The sequence below is a fragment of the Diceros bicornis genome, chromosome 3 (assembly GCF_020826845.1).
Source record: "Diceros bicornis minor isolate mBicDic1 chromosome 3, mDicBic1.mat.cur, whole genome shotgun sequence".
Taxonomy (NCBI): Eukaryota; Metazoa; Chordata; class Mammalia; order Perissodactyla; family Rhinocerotidae; genus Diceros; species Diceros bicornis.
The window spans coordinates 85,413,324-85,434,334 of NC_080742.1; the positions used below are offsets into that span (position 1 = coordinate 85,413,324).

Below are 21,011 nucleotides of genomic sequence, written 5' to 3' on the forward strand. Positions count from 1 at the left end.
TTTACAAATAAATGAATAAATTGGAAACAATGCCAAAGGACCATATGCTTGTCTTTTTCACAGCATTTGTCAGTCTCTGCAGTACGCTGGGATTACCCTCTGCTTCTCCTACTGCCATAGGTCTGTACAGATCATTAATTTATCCCTGGTGCTCACTCTAGCATGTAACACTCACTCAATAAATATTTGCTGAATGAACAAGCTAGGTTTTATAGAATGAAATGTATGAAGCACAGAAGAAGTAGAAGAGGTTCCAGGTTTCTAGAACCACAGGTGCAGAGAAATGGACATCTACGAAATCATGCCCCATTCAGCCATCTCCAGGAGGTCGGTGTGACTGAGGCAGAGCATATGGGCAGTGTCTGGAGCAAGGACCAGGAAAGAGCCAAGTCAGATGATGCCCGCACAGGAGGTCCCGCTAAGGAGTCAGGAGCTGATGCTGTTGCCGATGGGAAGCCATGATTAAGGGATTTCAGGAAGAATAAGTGGGTCTGGAATTCATTACCTTTCTTAAATATGAAACTGAGATACCTGTATTGAATAGACAGGGGAAGGAGCTGTGCACAACGCAGGAGATCTACAGTCAGACTGCCCTGTAATTAAGTCCTGCCCCTCTGCTTCTTAGCTGGGTACTCTTACTCTAGGCATCTAACCTCTTGAAGCCTTAGTTTCCTCAGCTGTAAAATTGGGGTTGATTGTGGCAACTATTTTACAGAGTTTTTGTGAATATTCAATGGCACAATGTATGAGCAATGTACTAAAATATACTCAAAACATCTAGGCTCTCAATAAATATTAGCTATAATTACTATTGTTGTAATCACCATAATTATTTTGCCTGAAAAAGTGCTAAGAGAAACACCCACCTCAAGAAATTCATTTGGAAGGAAGGATTTGTATTAAAAATATTGCACATTTATCAAGCCGTTTTACCTACATGACTTCATTTTATCTTTACAACAATGCTATGAGGCATTCATTGTAGACTAATTTACAGGAGATGAAACAGTTCTCATTCTAATAAGAAAGGGGCAGAACAGATCTTCTCACTTCAAGTATAGTATCATGGATGGGAAATAAAGTATAGATATTGAAAATCATTTCCACAAGCAGAATAAAAAAGAAATCAAACTCTTGAGACCAAATTGGACAAGAGAGTTTCCCTCTGATCAAGAAGAACAAAATTCCCACAAAGCACCCCAGGCTGCCTCTCTCTGGTTAAATGCAAGCGTGGAAACCATCAACCCTGTTGGGGGTCCCAAGGGAGAGGGGGCCCATCCCAGGCCATCCTGCAGTGGGATTCTGCCCCTTCACCTCCCTCAACACAGTTGAAAGTCTCTCAGCCTAGCACAGCCCATCCACAGAGTACTGCCATGCTCATTCATAAGGCACGTCAGAGCCCAGAAAATAGAAAGAAATGTTGGGGAACTTTTTTTATCTTGAAAAGAACTAACAAAAGAATCTCTTTAGCAGTAGAGAATTGAGAATGCTGGGAATATCACTTTACTGACCCCCTTTCGCATTTAATAATCAGCTGCCAAATGCTGTGTCCCGCACACTGCTGAGTCTTGCTCTTAAACAGTTGCCGTTCTTTTGATCTTTAAAGATGAATTGTCAAACCTAAGATACAGCTAGGCAACTGTCCAAAAAAAAGAGCAGTGAGATGGCAAACTTCTAGAAATAGCTGGGAAGAAATAAAAGGAATTGGGGTTATCGTGAGCACGGAAATTTAACAAGGATCTGGTAACAGTAGAGTGTGAATTGGTGGACCCAGGATAGCAGGAGGGATTAACATTGCTCCCTGGACCACCTGTAACATAGACATCCGTCCATGTGCTCTTGCCTCTGCCGGTCCCGGAGACCATTTGAGAATACCCTTCTGCCAGACAAATTCAGAGGCTGACACGAATGCATTGCTGGCCTGTCGATATCAAAAGGAGCTTCACAATACCCTTTATTTATGTAACTTATTTAAAAAATCACAATTAATAATTTCCATGACAACAGTAACTCAAGACTCTAGAATGTTCCAAGACAATCATTAGGCCATATCACTTGTGGCACCTAAGACAATCTCAGCTCATCTAGGGGCCTTCCACACAAGCCCCTGCCTCAGTCTCAGCTTAGATTCTGCACTCCAGTGATAACTAACAGAAGCCTGCTCTCCTGGGCTGTGCCTGCTCCCACAGACGGGACTGCCTGAAGGGCCAGGGCTCCTCCGCAGACGGGCCCATCCTGCCAGCCCCGCTTAGCTTGGCCATCTTCTAATTCTACAGTGAGCCCATCCTCCAAGGGGGCCACTGAGAAACAGTGGCTTGGAAAAGAGTTATTTGCCCTCTGAAGGGTACTCTGCTCTGACCTTTTATACAGCACAGACTGCTGACCCATTTCCAACGTTCTCCGCTTGTTCACAGCTCAATTATCCCTGCAGATTTTTCTCAAACTGAAAAGACTGTAATGACTCAACAAAACATTACTAGTGGCTCCGACAAGGAGAGACTTAACTCTTTCTACAGTGGGGTACTCAACTGTCCCAATATAAGATTACTCTCGGCAACTTCTTCCCCAAGAAACGCCCATGCCTAATCTAGCCCAATAGGAGAGAGAGTTAGGTGTAATGACATACTCCAACACAGTCTGACATTCCTGCATACTCCTTGGCAGATTGCTCACTAAATACCAATTCAAGACCCTTTCGGCTTCTCTTCTCATATTTAGGTAAAGTTTGGAAAGGTAAAGATTCATTTCCCAAACTCCCTTGCAGCAGGATTTTATATGTGACCTCATTTCCACCAAGCAGGCACACTTAAGTCTTCGAGGTAGAAGTGAGCAACCAGAAAAAAGGGCCAAATTTGGGAAGATTTGATATTTTGGCCAGAATGGTGATGGAAGGGTCTGGTTTTGGGGGGACAGCTATGGTGGAGTTTCCAGTGTTCAATTCCTAGCATCATATGTACTGAGTAGTGGGTAATTTCAGCAAGAGGGTTTCTGCCACATCACTCATTTGTGGTCTCATTTGACATTTCTCTTGGATCTGTTGCCTTCTGCTGCAATATTGCTGGATCCAACTCAAATCCGCTGCCCCTTCTGGAGATTCTGTGAGCTATATAATACCCTTGAATAAACTCCTTTCTGCTTAACTAGCTAGATTAGATCTTGCTGCAGCCAAAAACCCTGACAGATGCAAGATTTTCTTAATTAATAATTTTAATTAATACTCTCAATCTCTTTTCCTAAAAAATTAGAATTTCAAGTGTCCAACACAATTGCTCATCAATTTATCCCTGCTAGATTCTGGCAGCAATTAAGCAAATTTCAGTTACAATCTTACAGTCAATCAATGACCTTCTCCAAGGCAATCCTGTCCCCATCCCCAAGAAAGCTACATTCTAATTATGCATCTTTCAATTCTCATGTCTACATAAGAATATCAATATTCTCTCTTCTTTTGGGTATATAATATAGAAGTAGGTGACTAAAAGCTCTCCTTGGTTTAAGTGGGGTTCCAACACAAGAGAATCTTTAGATAAAGGTTTCCTACTTGCTATCTGATATCATTGAAATTGTGGACTGAGGCTAGAGGGTAGAGTTTGTACAAAATTGTGCAACAGCAATAGGAAGGACCACTTCTATCCCTCAAGAGGTAATGCTGTTAGACTGGAGTGTGATGAATTTTAATTTTTAACCAAAGCAAGTGGGATATTTAGTCATTTCCCAGAGTTTAAATGGCAACTCTACATATTAAGCGTCCTCTCTCCCCAAGCAATTTTTTCCTCTTTTAGCCTTATTAGTAATCAAGTCACAATGATATTCTCCAGTCTTTTCTCAATTTAATGCTGGCTGGTCACATCCTTACTAACATTGTTATATTCCATTCCAAAATGGAAACAGCATGTTTTCCACACCACAGTGGATTTCACACAATCCGCTACCATTTCCCAAAACAAAAGAGGCCAGAAACCAAGCAGAAAAGTTTTATAAAACAAATAAGCAGATGAACAAAACAGGACTGATGATGAGTTTGATGAGGATAATGAGGGGGAAAAGGGACTTTTTGGCTGTGAGTTCAGTGACCGGGTTAAAAAGGCAGAAAAATGACATCAAAAGAGAACAAAACCTGCAACTGATTCTGCTACTAAGCAATAGGATGGACTTGGACGAATCACTGATTTTCTCTGTCCTCATTTGTTACATGAGGGTTACATCAGATGATAGGCAAGGTCCCCAGAAGCTCTACCACTTAATGCCTCTAGACATCGAGATTTATCTAATACGGCCAGAGTTTCATGAGATTGTAATACCCAGAAGCAGCATGGTGCAATTGAAAAGGCAGTGGGTCTTCCGTGTCTGTCTGACTTTGAATTTGAATCCTGGTTTCACCACTTAAGCCACCACAGTGGCTTTCACCACTGTGAAATCTCAGGCAAGTTGCTTAACCTCTATGAGCCTATGCTTTCTCATATATAAAGTAGGATGAATAAAATGTAATGCATAGAGTTGCTCTGAAGCTTAAATTAAATGATGAAGAGTGCCTATCACTGTGTCCGATTCAAAATTAGTGAGTTCTCTCTCTCTCTCTATCCTTTTCATGTACTGAGTTAAAATAGGAGAAAGCATTGATGACTTATTCTTTCCTGAATAAAGGAAGAAAATAATTTATAATTGTATAACTTCGAGAAAAGTGTACTTAAATGACTTCTTTACTGCAGCTTCCACCAGCCTTTGGGGGATTTAGTGTGTGAAACCTCTTTTCCCTTTAGCATTTATGTATTATACAAATATTTATTTGGCACCTACTATGTTCTACTCCTTGTTCTAAGCAAAAGGGATTCAGTAGAGAACAAAATAGGCCAGATCCCCATCCTCCTGCAACTTATATCCTGGTGGATGTCTTCCAGAACAGTTTTAGAAATAATGTTCTAGAAAATGGCTTCTTCCATTGGGAGTCATCTTGTATGTCAGTACTGGGCTTTACAAAGTTCACCTTCTCCTATTTCAAAGGAAAATAAAACCCGCGGACATTGGCTTGTACCCATATGTGATTTAGGTGAGAAAGCAGCAGGGTACAAGAGGGAACATGAGTTTAGAGTCAGCCACATCTTGGCTCTGTCATTTATTAGAGATGTAACCCTGAGCAAACAAATTAACCAGTGGGCCTCAGTTTCCTTCGTAATAATATCTACTGGCAAGGATATATGGAACTTTATGAGGTAACTTGTCAAACACCTAGAGCAAAGCATGAGAGTGGAAACAGAACAATACTAGTGATAAAATATATTCTGTTTATTATTATTGTTTGCTTTTTTATTTATCAGAAAAATATGAGCTATCTTAAGTTTAGAGAGACCTAAAGGGAAAGCTGTAACATACATTTGTGGTTATTTGAGAAAAATGGTACAGAAATACACACAACCCACACATGCCACTTGTTACTTTTTACTTAAACCAGGAAAAATATGTCATAGAAAGTATGTGTGAGTCCCATTAAGAAAATCTTCTATTGGACACATCTCCCCAGCTCAACTCCCGAGATAAGATTTTTCTTTATGCAGAGTGCCTGCTGCCAGTATGGCAGGCATAAAACCCTCCATTGTTGAGAGGAAAAAGATTGGTCAATTTCAACAAAGGTATGTTATGCACACAAGGAAGGTTGCATTTTAATGACTTACAAAATACATAACTGGTAGTGTTGTGACACAGAATTCATTCAAGGTAATCCCATTTCGATTAATTATATACTTTAATTTTTGATATAGAAAAAATTACAGAATGTACACCCACTTGAAATATTTTTACCACCATTTTTCAGGGTGAAAGGCTGAACCAAACTTTTAACCTTCATTACACACTACTAGATGGGAAAATGTAAAAAAGTGAACTATCCACCAGTCCAGTTAAAAAGGAGTCCTCACTTAACGTATTTATTGGATATCGTGAGGGATATGTCTTGATCATGTCCCTGCTTTGTATTGTTTATTCCAAGCTTTTCAACATTTTTCACATTCACCCAGCCCTACCACCATCCACCATCTAATCACTCTCCCTTTTTGTTCTCCTCTCCCATTAAGCTGCAGTTTCTCTCACGCATAGGAGAGAACAAGGATAGAGTGTGTGCGTGTGTGCGTGTGTGCATGCGTGCATGTGTGTGGTCTCTATGAATTTTATACTGGAGCAGTAATTCTCAATTTTGGCCAATATTTAAACCTTTTAAGGAACATTTTAATTTTCAAAACTACTGATGTTGATTTAGTTGTTCTGGGTTATGCCTGGGCACTGTGATTTTTTTAAGTTCCCATAAAAAATTCTAATGTGCAGTCCAAGTTTAAAACCACTGTGCTAGAACATGGAGACTTCTTTAATTCCTTTTCTTTGCCATTCTACATTTACGATGAATATTTTGGTTCTCTGGCTGGGTTGAAAATAAATTGATTTGAAAACTGTATCTCTGAGTTCTTCTAGTTTTGGAACCGTTTCACTAATTTTCATTAGATCTGTGTAGTTGTCTCCAGATAAGTGACATTTGTAAAGCCGGCACGCTCACTCAGTGCACTGACCCCAGGCCCATGTCCTTGCTTCCAAATACACTACAACCAGCAGAGATTCCCATGATCTGGAAGAGCAGCCTGCATCCTCGATTCATCGTCTGTGGTCCAGCCTGCACCTGGCCATCCTGCAGTTGGAGGTAACCATTTCTGTGGACAACTCTAGACCTAGGCCTACGAAATGAGTCCATTTGACCATTGGCAAGCCAGCCAATCCTCCTTAGTATCTGGGGAATTTTTTCCCCTATTTTCATTTATTATGGGCTTCATGGTCATTTTTCTGAGTTTTTCCTTACAATTAATCTGGCCACTATGAATTTTCAGGTCCATTTTAGAGCTCAAAAATGAGCAGAGTTAGAGTTCACTGAGGCCCACTGTATTAGTTTGCTAGGGCTGCCATAACACAGTACCACAGAGTACATGAGTTAATCAACAGAAATTATTTTCTAACAGTTCTGGAGTTCTAAAAGTCCAAGACCAAGGAGTCTGCAGGGTTGATTTCTTCCAAGGTTTCTCTCCTTGGCTTGCAGACGGCCATCTTCTCCCTACGTCTTCACCTGGCCTTCCTTCTGTGTTTGTCAGTGGCCTAATCTCCCCTTCTTATAAGGATACCAGTCACATTGGATTAGAGCCCATCTATATGACTTCATTTAACTCTAGTCATCTTTTTGAAGCCCTGTCTCCAAGTACAGTCACATTTTGAGGTACTGGGATCTAGAACTTCAACACAGGAATGTGGGGAGGACATAATTCAGTCTATAACACCTATGAAATAAAACAGTTTAATACCCCTTATTTCCCCTCAGCTGGGATTCTGTTTGTATAAAACCATGGCCATGATGTTTGTTTTTGGTTTACTTTCTCCATCATGAGACCAGAGTCTGACATTCTGGGAATGAATAGAAAGACAGCTCTACATAATTTAATAATTCCAAGATAAATGTAGCTGGTAAGCTAATCTAACTAATAAAACGTAAAGATTCTGAAAGAAGTATAAGAAATACAGAACAAATCAAGTTATGCGGCAGAAAAAGAAAAAATGTAAAATAACTATATATGTGAAAACTATATATGTTGGATAATCTGGGAGAGACTTGATTTTAAATTTTCTGCCTCATGGTCTTATAAATCTGTTCATACCTGTCAGGATGTAGTTCCAATTCAGGGCTTAGTATATATAGCCACCATACCATAACTGTTTTAATTGGCCTGTTTTGCTAAGTTGTTTCTTTGTGCTGGGAGATGGTTCCAAAACCCCCATCTGTGCAGAGGACTTCAATCTGAACTCATCAACTGCCTGTTGAAAAGTAATTGTGTGATGCTCACTATATGGCTTTTTCAATCCCTTACTTAAGGTAATTCACCTAAGATTTCCTTCCGGAAAATTTGAGTTTCCACATCTGAAGATCCTGCCTAAGTCCATAAGCCCATGTACATTAAAACTGTGGTGTAACGGCAGGAGCTCACCTTGAGGTTTGGGCTTAGTCAGTTTGCCACAGGGCTTGGAGATGGTGACTGTCTTCTGGCAGTCCGCGTTGTGGAGGGCTCGCTTCAGACTCCCAGTTCTGGTCTTTAAGGCCGTATTCAGGTCACATTCTCCCCAGGCCTGGAACTGGTATTTGCATTCCGCTAAAGGCAGGGTAGGACCAGACAGAAATCTTAGAAATCTCCTCTTATAGTACCATCGAAATAGAGACTTTTGTTTTTAACTTTTTGTATTGAGGTAATTGTAGATTCATATGCAGTTGTAAGAAATAATACAGAGAGATCCCAATATATCCTTCACCCAGTTTCCCTCAATTGTGATATCTTGCATAACTATAGTCCAATAGCACAGCCAAGAAATTGACATGGATACACCCCACAGAACTTATTCAGGTTTCACATGGAATCATTTGCGCATGTGTGTGTGTGTTTGTGTGTGTGTGTGTATGCGTGCATTCAGTTCTGTGTGACTATCAGGTGTAGATATGAGTGAACACCTCCGCCATTAATACACAAAAGAGTTCCAACACCATGGTCCTTTGGGTTATCCTTTTATAGTCATAGCCTGGCCACCTTTCTCCCTTCCCATCTCCTTAACCCCTGCTAATCACTAATCTATTCTCCATCTCTATAATTTTGTCATTTAAAAATATTATATAAATGGAATCATACAATATGTAACCTTTGAGATTGGCTTTTTTCACTCAGCATAATTTCCTGGAGGACCATCCAAGTTGCTTGTATCAACAGTCTGTTCCTTTTTATCCCTGAGTAGTATTCCATGATATGGATGTACCACAGTTTGTTTAACCATTCACCAGTTAAAGGATAACTGGGTTATTTCCAGCTTTTAGCTGTTACAAATAAAGCAGCTATATACATTTGTATACATTTTTATAGGAATATAAGTTTTCACTTCCTTAGGATAAATGCCCAAGAGGGAAACCACTGCATTGTATGGTAAACACATGTTTGGTTTTGTAAACAACTGCCGTACTCTTTTCTAATGTGGTTGTACCATTTTACATTCCCACCAGCAACGTATGAGTGATCTAGCTTCTCTGCATCCTCTCTCACATTTGGTGTTATTTTTTATTTTAGCAACTCCGATATGTGAAGACTGTATAGTGATGTCTCACTGGTTTTCATTTCTATTTCTCTAATGGAGAAAAGATACTAAACATATTTTCAGGTGTTTATTTGCCACTTATATATCCTCTTCAGTAAAATGTTTGTTCATGTCCTTTGCCCACTTTCTAGTTAAATTGTTAGTTTTGAGAGTTCTTTATATATTCTAGATACAAGTCCTTTAAGATGCACTTTTTAAAACTTTTTGTAGATAGGTCTTTATGGTGCCCATATACAATTTAAGACCAAACTTCTTTGAATTTCACCATGCTTTTATAGAACTTATCTCCATTCATAAAAAGTACCCCAAAGGTTATAGAAAATGAAAAAGATGTAGTGTGTATATTCATTGTCCTTCTTCACTGGCCTGTAATTTCTGTAGAACAGTGAGAACATTTGGGGCATCATGTCCTATCATGGCTAAGAAGGACAAAAAGTCTAGAATGTGGAAAAAAACAGGTAATTTGGTATTCGATCGCATGTTTAAGGTTGGAAGTGTTGAAAGATTCTTTCTCAACGGGGTAGATGAGGCCAGCATACAACTGGCAATAGTCAGTGAGAGAAAAGTCTATGAAAAGTGGCTATGACCAGCCTTGCCGGATTCGAGAAGTAAATCTGTGAACCAGTGTGGAGGAAGGATCAAAGAGAGAGAGGGCTTGAAAGTAACAGAAAGAGATCTGGAGGAGGGGGAGAATAAATAAGAAAAGGGGAAAGGAAGATAAAAGGAACTTAGAAGAAGGAAAGAAAGGAAAGAGAAGAGGGATCAATGAACACTGTTAGGAGGAATCAAGGGTATATTTTATGTCCCTATTGGTAAGGCAATGCTTCACTATTTTGACCCCTAGAGGACATCTGGCAATATGTGGAGACATTTTTAGTTGTCACAGTTGGTGGAGGCGGGGAGTGTTACTGGAAACTAGTGGGTAGAAGCCAGAGATGCTGCTAAATATTCTAAATGCACAGGACAGCCCTCCACAACAAAAAACTATCTGACCCAAAATGTTAGTAGCATTGAAGTTGAGAAACCTCGGAGCTAGGCAAGATGTCTGGTTATTTTGTGTCTGATAAAACAAACATTTAAAACAAATAGTAGTCAATCTCAAAAGACACTTGGTAGGAGATTGCAAGAATTAGCTCAGAGCAGATTAAATCAAGAGGACAGCAGGGGTGAGACTTACCTCCGAATTGCTTTTTCCAGTTGCAGGGGATCTTACATCTCTGGGTCTTCATGGTTTGTTTACACTCAGCTCCGGTCCGGGTGCCCTCCCGGGTGCCCAGCCCACAGTCCCCACTGGTGGGCACACACACGCTCCACTGCCATTCTCCACAGTCAGACTTCTTCACTTTTTTTTCTGGAAGGAAGGAAGAAAAAATAAGAAACATTCAGAAAACTCTTTAACTCCTAGATACAACTAAGTTCATTCCTGAGCACCTTAATTGCATGTTCTGTGCTTTTTACCTCTATCTTCAGTGTCCAATAGATAGTAGGAACTTGATAGCTGTTAGCTGAATGATTGAATCAATGAATGACCAAGAGAAGGGAGAAAGAAAACTGAGGAAGGAGCTAGAACTAATGTTAATTTAACTCTATGTGCCTGGGGCTGTGCTAAGTGATTTACTGACATCCCCTTTCAGAAGCAAACATTTCTATAAAGGAGAAGATGGTCAAAAATAGTTAAACCTGGAAAATGAGAAAACATTCTACTAGAAGTAACAGTTGTCAGATTAGCGACTTCAGTGCAAGTCCATGTTCCTTTCTCTATCTTATAGATGGAATAGCATAATGTAAGTGTGGTGGATCACAGATGTAAGCAGACTCCCAGCTCCGCAGCCCACTTATGACATTGGGAGTGACATAGAAAAGGTGCTTTATCCTCTCTGAGCCTCGGTTTCCTCCTTTGTAAATATAAGATTAAACAAAAATTCTTTACAGAACTCTTTTTGAGGAACAGAGGCAACGCAAGTAAAACACCTGTTTGCTGGCCAGTGTTCTGTACACAGTAGCTGCTAATATGACCATTGTGTTAATGATCATCATCTATATTTCAAGGCTTACAGTGAGGGGAAAATGAGAGGAAATGTCATGTAGGTTCCTGTAAATACTTGAAGGAAGGAAGAAAGGGAAGAAGGGAAGGAGGAAGGATAAAATCAGGTAGTGGGATTAGACGGACATTAATCAATGAAAAGTCTTGTCTTCATAACCCTACTGCTTACCTGGTTTCTCTTTCTTCCCTGCTTCAGCAGTGTCCACAGCTGCCAAAATGAAAATGAATGCCAAAAAGGCAACTGCAAATTTTCGACGCTGCTGCAGGTACTGTTGGGACTGCATTCTAGGAATAAACAGAGAAACAGAAGAAAGTGGTGTCAACCTAAGTCAGAAAGGAAGGCTCATTGAACTCCTTGACGAAGGGCTCAATTCTCCATTTTTGGAATACTAGATTTTAGGAAAATTTATATCAGTTTTATCTTAGACAGAATTCTACCTTGTCTCTCCAAGAGCCACTGAAATAAGTGTTCTTCTGCAATCAGTCACATGTTCACTGACAAACTACAACAGTTCTCCATATAAGACTTCACACCCAACTATTTGCTATAATTCTTGCTTCAAGAATTATAGAAGCAAAAGAATTTTGATGGCATGGGTTTGAGCAGACTCCTACAGTAAGTCCTGCTGATAGTGACACTTGGTAATGTCAATAACTGTAGTCATCTTCATAACTCCTGACAATTCCTGGAGACAACCATGGTGTTGCAGTCCACCTGGACAATGAATGGATTATCTGTGCAAGTATTTGTTTATTGTATCTTTAGATGCATCAGTAATGACCAACATCTCTGATTTTTTTTCATTTTTTCCCATAATCATGATAATCTCATCATCATTGTTCCATTATTCATTGGTCCACAGAAGAGTGAAGCACAAAATAGAAGTAGAGCTAGCACACCTTTGATATACATCAAACACATATAAACTCACATGTGCTGAAAATCCTCTAAATTCTAGGATATAGTGAAAAGTCTTTACACTCACTCACAATCTGAAATTATCCACAATTGATGTGAATCAAAATCCCAAAATAACATTAGAAAGACTCCCCTAGAACTTGAAGTCACTTGCAACAGCCGAGTGTCAATATGGTCACCTTGCCAAACACACCTGAGGAAGTCTCAATCCAAGCCCCAGGACAACCCATTTCCCAAAGGCTTCATTAAAGTCATTAGCTTCAGCAACTCACCTGGCAGTTATTTATTTCTATCTGCTGTGTTCATGATGACTTCATATAAAAATGACAGTAATGACCTGTGGTCATTATCTCTGAGGATGTTTTTTCCAGAAGTGGTAATAGATTAATTTAAATGTTTTTAACATTCTCTTGAGTATAAACAATAAAACCTCTCATATATATATAAGGGATTGAGATAATTCTATAAAACCTCTCATATATATAGAAGGGATTGAGATAAATCTGTTCCACAATTTGTTTTTCTCAATCACAAATATCTATGAAATGATATTCTTGTCAGTGAATTTGTCTCCCTTTCTGTAACACTGAAAATGCTATCCTTTATGGATTTTTTTTTTTTCTTCAAATTGATGGCTTTGGATTCCATTGTATGGATGAAGCAGATTTTATTTACAAATTAAAGTTAATATTTTGGTCATTTGGTCCTTTCACTGAATTAGAAATCCTGACTAGCTACTCACCATCTCTCTCTCTTACTAAAGTGATCACTTACTCTATCACTCCAGCACTTGCTAAATTTTTATAACTATACCTCACTGATGGTCACACAGCAGAGTTCCTATTGATTCTGAGACTTTTCCTATGCCTTTCATTGGGCATAAATGAAACGCGAAGCCAGTTTAGACTTACTGGTTGGCAAGTTTTCTCAGAGTTGAGCGCCCTAGTGCATCTATACTACTATACTTTTTCATAATATATTCAAATATCATTTAAAATTATTAGGTATAAAGTTAACCAAAGTGGAGGTCTTCTGTTGCTTTCTCCAAAGGTTGTCCGAGAACCTACCCTCAGTAACTAGCCACTTTGGAGGCAGAAATTTTTCACTTGAGTTTTCTTAAATGGTAAGTTAATTTTTCAATTCAGAACCTTTAAATTTTAATGATTCTTGCCTACATAACCCTACTGCTTACCCTGGTTTCTCTTCTTCCCTGCTTCAGCAGCGTCCATGGCTGCCAAAATGAAAATGAAGGCTGAGAAGGCAATCTTTCCAAGTTAAAATTGCCTTCATCTTTAACAATTATCTACAATACCTGAAGTATTTAGATTGTGAATTAGATTATTGTGTGAACTCAGAAATTCCCACCGAGGAAGTGCAGCTCTTGAGAGAACTTTCTGGCCAAGCAATGGGATGATCCTTGTAGAGCCTTGTGACACATACAACAGGAACAGAGATCAGGAGTACCTCAGAGCCCACTGAAGAAACATGGCCACCTGGCAGAAATAGAAAGAACTCTACCTTCCATCAATAACACACACGCACAAACACAGAGTTATTAATAGAAAGGTGCTATCACTGGCTAATTGTAACTGCGGCATTTCTAGTTTTACATTGCTAAGCTCTTACTTTTATAATTATTTTCAAAGAGCTTTCTCTTAATCAAGTTAAATTCACTTAATTTCAAGGAAAAAAAGCCCACACAGGCAAGAATTTCCTAACCATATAAATTTTTTTTGAATCATAGAATGGTCTATTAAACAAGTTATCTTAACTGAAGTGTGAGCCAAGTAGAAGGAAGGGGATATTGGAATTGCGATGAGAGTTGGAGAGTTAGCAGAATGGAAATACATTCTATCTACTTCTGATATTAATTCAGAACAATTCAGAATATTAAAAAGTCGGTAAATGGTGAATTTCAGCTTTTAGATGTTCTAAGGAAAAATGTACACAAATCCATGTGTACAGGGAGTCACCTGTGTAAAATATGTGATCAGCAACAGGTTTGAGTGGGAGTGTATCTTTCTTCTCAACCTCTTCTCTCCTTCCTCCTGTTTTGCCTGCCACTCTGCTTAAGCCTATATTTTGATAGCTTAGATTTTTCTGGGTAGAGAAAATGAATAAAGGTTATTTAAAAGAAGAGAGTAAGGAGGTTTAGAAAACGGATGATTAAAATTATCCAAAAATTCAAGTGTGCAGAAAACAATATCCAATTAGCATGCTGGTGCCTTGCTGTTGTAGTAAATGCTTAAGCAATGAGTACATGTGTAGATAACAGTTTCCTCGCTTGTGGTATTTGCATAGTTGATTGTTTATTTGTCCTTAGCATCAAATAAAGGCAAAAGCTCTCTCTGGATACAGTTTAACCCTGCCTGCTCTCCAGCAGGGTGCTAGATGAGTGCAGAGGCAAGAACACTAACCTTAAGGAAGTAGTCAGGATCATGACTTATGTTTCACACTGAGGAAAATAAAACAGTGGAAGAAGAAGGCTTGCTAAACTGGCTCAGTTAATTTGAATAATTTCCTTATTTTCACCCCCTTCTACTGCCATCTTTCCTTGTACTTGTCCTGAGAGATTTCGTTTTATAGGGTTTAATGGTTAAGTTGAAGAATACCATAGATGGGTGCTGTTGTCTGGAAATTATTGTTGTTATCTCAGTCACTAATAAGTCTGAAGCTCAAATTTTAAAGGAAATTAAAGTTAAAGAAACCAGCTCAGGGGAAAAGTGTTAATTTATTAAATCCTGATCTCTTCTGCAGAGAAATAGTGGATTAGAAGGAAAAAAGAGCTTTCCTTTCCTTTAGTATTTAAATAGGATCTAGAAATTTTTAAGATGATTAACATCTAGTGTATACACAAGACAAGGATGCTGAAATGTGTCCCTTAGCACTCTGTTTGGAAAGACTAATAAGGGATTTGGAGGAAGAAGGTTTGGCTTAAACTTCAGCTCCACAATATAATTTTTGGAATGTCCTTGGGCAAATCACAACCATTTGAACCTCTGTTTTGACATCTGCAAAGTGGAATTATTTTATAACAACTACTTGAGAGGCTTGTCATGAAAATGCAAGATGTAGACATAGAACTAACCCAGAATATTAAGAAATATATTATTAGCTGATGAATAAAGGTAATTCACACCTATACTCTTATTACTTACTACGAGGAAGCATTTCCTTTTATTGAGAAATAACAAGCATTACACTTTGATCTAATATTAGATCTAATATTATCCAAAAGCAAAAGACAAAAATAGAAAACAAAGAAAGAGACAGAGAGACAGATGATTGAATTAATATCAACTAAAGATTTGTTCAGCCTTATCAGGGAACAAATTTATTTTGCCTTTTGACTTCTACAATGCCTCTTCTCACTAATTTTTGTTTCTGCAAGTACAGTTCTTTTAAATAAAAATATTTAGGTTAATATATAAAAAATAAATAAATAAACTCAAGGATCTTCATTCCCAGTATTACTTTGGAGTTTGCTGAAGTTAAGAGGTTCCATCTTGAAAATTAGAGAACATCTTGATGCAATTTAACTTGTATGAGATAAAAAAAAAAATCTCACTTTGCAACTGTATTTTATGCTCCTTGTGTGGTGAAACCATTCCTCTTTCTCTTTTTATTTCAAATACCTAGGACAGGGTCCCAGCACATAGTTGCCACTCAGTAAAATTTTTGCTAGTGAAAAATATCACCAAAACATGGCATCAAACAGGGGAATTAATATTCATCTTAAAATGATGTCTCAGCTTTTTGTCTATGCCATGGGATATGAAATTCACTGAAGAAGTTGGGCTAGAAACAACAAGCAGAATCTAAAGCAGTGTCTTATGTACAAGAGTAATCGGTGAATGATTTGCGATGCTTCTGCATCGTATATTACACATCACTAGATCTTTCCGGACATTTTGTGACCTACTTGCCTAAACTCCGGTGAAATAGCAATTGTTTTTGATCTTTTAATTGTAAAATAAAACATGAGATACAAAAAAATAACACAAAGCAACTATATAGCTTAGTGAATTATTCTAAGATAAATTATTTTTTCCAGTCACATCTGAAGAGTTTACATGTTCCCCATCCAACTACAGCCCCAACCCCACAAAGTAACTTCTGTAGTAATTACTTCTTTGCATTTCTTGAAAGTTTAATTCAAGTATACTTCCCTAGACATGTCTAATTTAAAAAACAGATATGTCTATTTAATTGCTTTTATTATACAGTTTTGTCCTCCATCGCTTTCTTTTTCTTGCTTTTTACTTTTTACAAAAACCAGGCCATTTAATCAATAGTAGCCCATATTCTGGATTTTGAGGATTGCAAATGCATGATGCAATTCAGATTCCTCTGTCCAGCTGCAAGTTGGCAGCTGGATGCAGAGGCTTCATCGGACTCAGGTGCTATTCCTTTGGCAAGACTGTAAGTGGCATTGTGTATTGTCACCAGGAACTACATAATATTTGGGTTTTGCTCTTGTGTGATGTTGACAGCCATTGGCACTTGATGATTATTGATGAGATCTTATGGAGTGAATGTTTGCGTCCCCCCCAAATTCATACGTTGAAACCCTACCTTTCTCTATTGTAACAGCATTAGGAGGTGGGGCCTTTGGGAGGTAATTAGGATCAGATGAGGTCATGAGGGTGGCACCCTCATGAATGGGATCAGTATCCTTATAAGAATCCCAACAGAGCTTGCTTTCTCTTTCTGCTCTTCTCCATGTGAGGATACAATGAGAAACCGGCAGTCTGCAATCCAGAAGAGGTTTCTCACCAGAACCCGACAATCCTAGCACCCTGATCTTGAAATTCCAGCCTCCAGAACTGTGAGAACTAAATTTCTGCTGTTGACAAGCCACCCAGTCTATGGTGTTTTTGTTATAGCAGCCTGAACTGACTGAAACATGGGGATTACAAAATGGTGATATTCTATCTTCTACTTTTCATTTATTAATTGAGATGATTCCATAAAGAAAAGTTTCCCCTCATCTATTATTTTGTCATCCAGTTTACAGTTCATAAAAAAATGTAGAATAAATGCTTGATTCTTCCCTTTTATTGGTCTAATTTTCAAAATTATGTATTTGTCCCCCATCATCATTAGAATATGGCCAATTGTTTTTCTTTTGCATATTATTACGAGTGCATGGATTTATTTATATGTGATGGATTTTAAGCCACCACATTTCAATCTTCATTGAAGCTCTAATTATCCCATCTTTGGCCAGTGTAAGCTTCATTAAGTTGGCTCCTGAATTCTTTTGACATGACCCTTGTAATCTTTGACGTCCTTGCTATCTGGTGTGCCAAGATGTTCCAGGTCTATCTTGCACATTTCCTGCCCCAAACCTGAAATCAACCATTCCTTCAAGAAGCCTTCTTTGTTTTTATGGTAAATAATGTTCCCAAACCAAAATCTGGACACTAGGCATGCTCAACATTACTGAGTTGGTCTTCATTTCCAGGCCTTTTTCTGTGAGCAAAGCTAAGAGAGAACATCGGGTGTGATAGAATTAAATATCATAAAATTAACCATTTGATTTACCCCACATTACATAACCAATAGTCTCAGAATAACAATATTAATCCTAAAACCACCAGCACTAAAACCATGAATCTTTAAAGTAGTTAAAATTATTTTTATTATGCTATCTCATTTTTATGGTTGCTCGATACCCACGTCATAAGAAATTTTTGTCATTACATACTATACCATCTCCCTTTTAATTCTTATTAATCTTAGTTATAAAAGCAGCTATGTACCTAATGTTCCCCACGGTCCTTATGTTGATGTCTGTCTAGGCATTTTGTTGGTCTGAAAGGATTCTCTAGCAGAGTTCTTAGAAAAGCTGTGGAAACATGATTACTTGAGTTCTTGAATGCTGATAACAGATTATCCAGCCCTTTTATCCTTGAGGGTCAGTTTTGCTAAATGTAACATCCTTGGCTTACAGCTGTTTTCCCTGGGTATGCAAAATGCTATCTTCCATTTTCTTTCATCATAAAGCGTTGCTGTTGAAAAGCCTAATAATAATCTAATTTTCTTTTCCTTGTAAGTAAAGTATTATTTTTGCTGAGATGACCAAAGGATCTATTTTTCTTTAAAATGCAATAATTTTCCTAACTTATGACTTCACGTTGTTCATTTTGGGTTGATATTCTAAGATAATGATGGGATCTTTTAATATGCAGCTTTAGCTCATTTCAACTTTTTTTATGTGAATGAGAGATTTTATTTTTAGTTCTATTACCTTTCTTTGGTATTCTTCTTCAGGATCTCTTATTATTTGTTAGTTGATTCTTCTTTGCCTATTTTCAACTTGTGTGTATTCAATCTTGTGTTCCTTCTAGTTAGTCTTCACTTCTAAACTATTATTTTAATTTCTAATTCTTACATGAGTTCTGTCACCTCATTCCTGAGTTTTTCTGATTATGATTTATGATGTCCTCTTACATCTTGTATCATTTCCTTGTTTTCTAACTCATTTTTAAATAATATATTGCAGGGGGTTTTGTTTTGTTTTCTTTTTGTTGAGCATGTTCAGACATTCTTTCACTGCCTTTAGGGATATTATTCTGCTCCTTATTCTCTATTTTCTCTTTTTAATAGTTTCTTTATATGAGATTTGACCTCAACATATTTTTCTAGCTTATATTTATAGCTGTCCTAACTTCACAAAATTACCTGTGTTCTTTCCATTTAATGGTGAAATATGGCAGCTATCTTTCTAAGATATCTTGGTTCTGTTTTCCTGCCCTCACTTCTATCTGTGCTTTCTCTTTCCTTTGTTTCCATTATTGTTCTCCTGATCAATTTTGATTTTATTCCCAGCAGTTTATCCTCACCATGGGTTCCTGTCCTGGAAGGTAGTCCTGGTGGGTCAGCCTCTGTTCTCAAATGGCTCACCATGACTTACAGGGGATGTGTACGGGCTGTTTTGTGGTTCTCCCATAGTCAAGATTGTCAGATGTTCTGTTGCTTCCCTCTGCCTTCTTTTGTTTAGACACCAATAGCATGCAGATCTTGTAGTTATAATGGTTTACTCCCACCTATTTTTATTTTGAGGTTTATGGGAAAAAATCTGTCCTGAGTTTTGCTTTAAACCTTGTCCATGGGTTTGGTTTTGCTATCTATCAAGCTGCCCATCTGCTTTTATGTGAGGATTCAAGAAGATTCTAAAAACATCCTGATGGACGTTGAGGGTATGATGCAAAGTGAAATAACTCAGAGGGAGAAGGTCAAATATCATAGGATCTCCCTCATTAAGTAGTAGATAATAACAACAACAAACAAACACATAGAGACAGAGATTGGATTGGTGGTTACCAGAGCGGAAGGGGGGAGGAGGAGGGTGAAAGGGATAATTCGGCACATGTGTGTGGTGGTGGGTTATAGTTAGCATTTGGGTGGTGAACATGATGTAATCTATGCAGAAATAGAAGTATAATGATGTACACCTGAAATTTATACAATGTTATAAACCAATGTTACTGCAATAAACAAAAAATTTTTTAAAATAAAAAATAAATAAATAAATAAAAACATCCTGATACCTCCTTCTTCCCAAAATTAGCACATTATTTCATTAAACATTTTTGGGACACCTACCTATGCCAGCCATTGAGCCATATTCTTAGGGTATAACAGTGATAAGTAATAAGATAGATGGTTTTGCTTGTTCTCATGCAGTCTGCTCTCCAATAACATTTACACTGACAAATAAATAGCCAATTTTAATTCACTATGCTCTCATAAGAACTACAAAACTTCATGAAATATAAGAGAAGGGCAACTATTTTGCATTTCCCTTCTTTGTGAACTAAATTAAGACAGGGATTCAGTTAAGGCCAAAGATTTAATTTAATAGCTAGAAATTCTGTTATGGGGCATTAACTATTAATCATATTCCTGAAGATTTTAGTAATAGAATTAAATATCTTCTCTTACTTATCAGAAAGGATTTTAATTTAGCTTAAGAAAGATTTATCAGCTTACATCCGTCAAGGAGTATTTATTTAGTTAACAAACATTTTTACTTACTATATGCAAAGATCTGTTTTAAGTACTTTATAAATATTGACTTATGTTAATACTAACTGGGGCCGGCCCCGTGCCTTAGCGGTTAAGTGCGCGCACTCCGCTACTGGTGGCCAGGGTTCGGATCCCAGGCGCGCACGGACGCACCGCTTCTCCGGCCACGCTGAGGTCGCGTCCCACATGCAGCAACTAGAAGGATGTGCAAATATGACATACAACTATCTACTGGGGCTTTGGGGGAAAAAATATATATTAGCTGATATTTGAATCATCACAAACAATATATCCATTTACTCAATTATTCAAAAACTACATTTATGTAAGAGTTGCATCGTTTGTAGCACAAGTTGTTCTAGGCAATGGAGACAAGGAATTGAACAAAGTGGACAAGATTGTTGAGCCCATGATGCTTCCATTTAGTAAGCAAGTTAGAAAATAGCATGTAAACAAATAGACAAGTAAACAAATTCATAAACAAGATAATTTATGATTGTGGCAAATTCTGTGAAAAAAAAGATGATGTGATAAAGAGTGAAAGAGTGACTTGAAGAAGACTATTTAGGTAGGGTGGTTATGGATGGCTTCTTCCAGATGGCAAAGAAAGAGCCAGTAAAGTATAATACTATTATTGATAAATATTGTGCACCAGGGCCCCCAATTATCACTTTTCATTCCTCACTATTCTCTTCTGAGATGAGATGGTCTTATTTTTGCCTCCAAGCTTTTATAATACTTCTGTAATTCAATAACCAGTCATTCACTCCTCCTGATTGACCTTGTTCTCTCCACTCCACCACAGTCTCTGGATCCACTTAAGGTTTGGCCAACAACCAATAATTTCTCACTTATTGG

At 38.0% G+C, this 21,011-nt stretch overlaps 1 protein-coding gene across 2 annotated transcripts in view; it reads right to left on the reverse strand.

Annotated features, from left to right (window-relative positions):
• The window catches only part of PTN (pleiotrophin), a 100,501-nt gene that overhangs the window by 13,427 nt on the left and 66,063 nt on the right, over positions 1–21,011 (reverse strand). For both annotated transcript variants that reach the window (XM_058569365.1, XM_058569356.1), the window contains exons 2-4: positions 11,370–11,485; positions 10,334–10,507; positions 8,010–8,171 (exon numbers count right to left, since the gene is read on the reverse strand). In XM_058569365.1, coding sequence (XP_058425348.1) covers positions 8,010–8,171; positions 10,334–10,507; positions 11,370–11,484 — 451 coding nt within the window. In that variant the 5' untranslated portion in view covers position 11,485. The remainder of the gene's footprint in view (positions 1–8,009; positions 8,172–10,333; positions 10,508–11,369; positions 11,486–21,011) is intronic.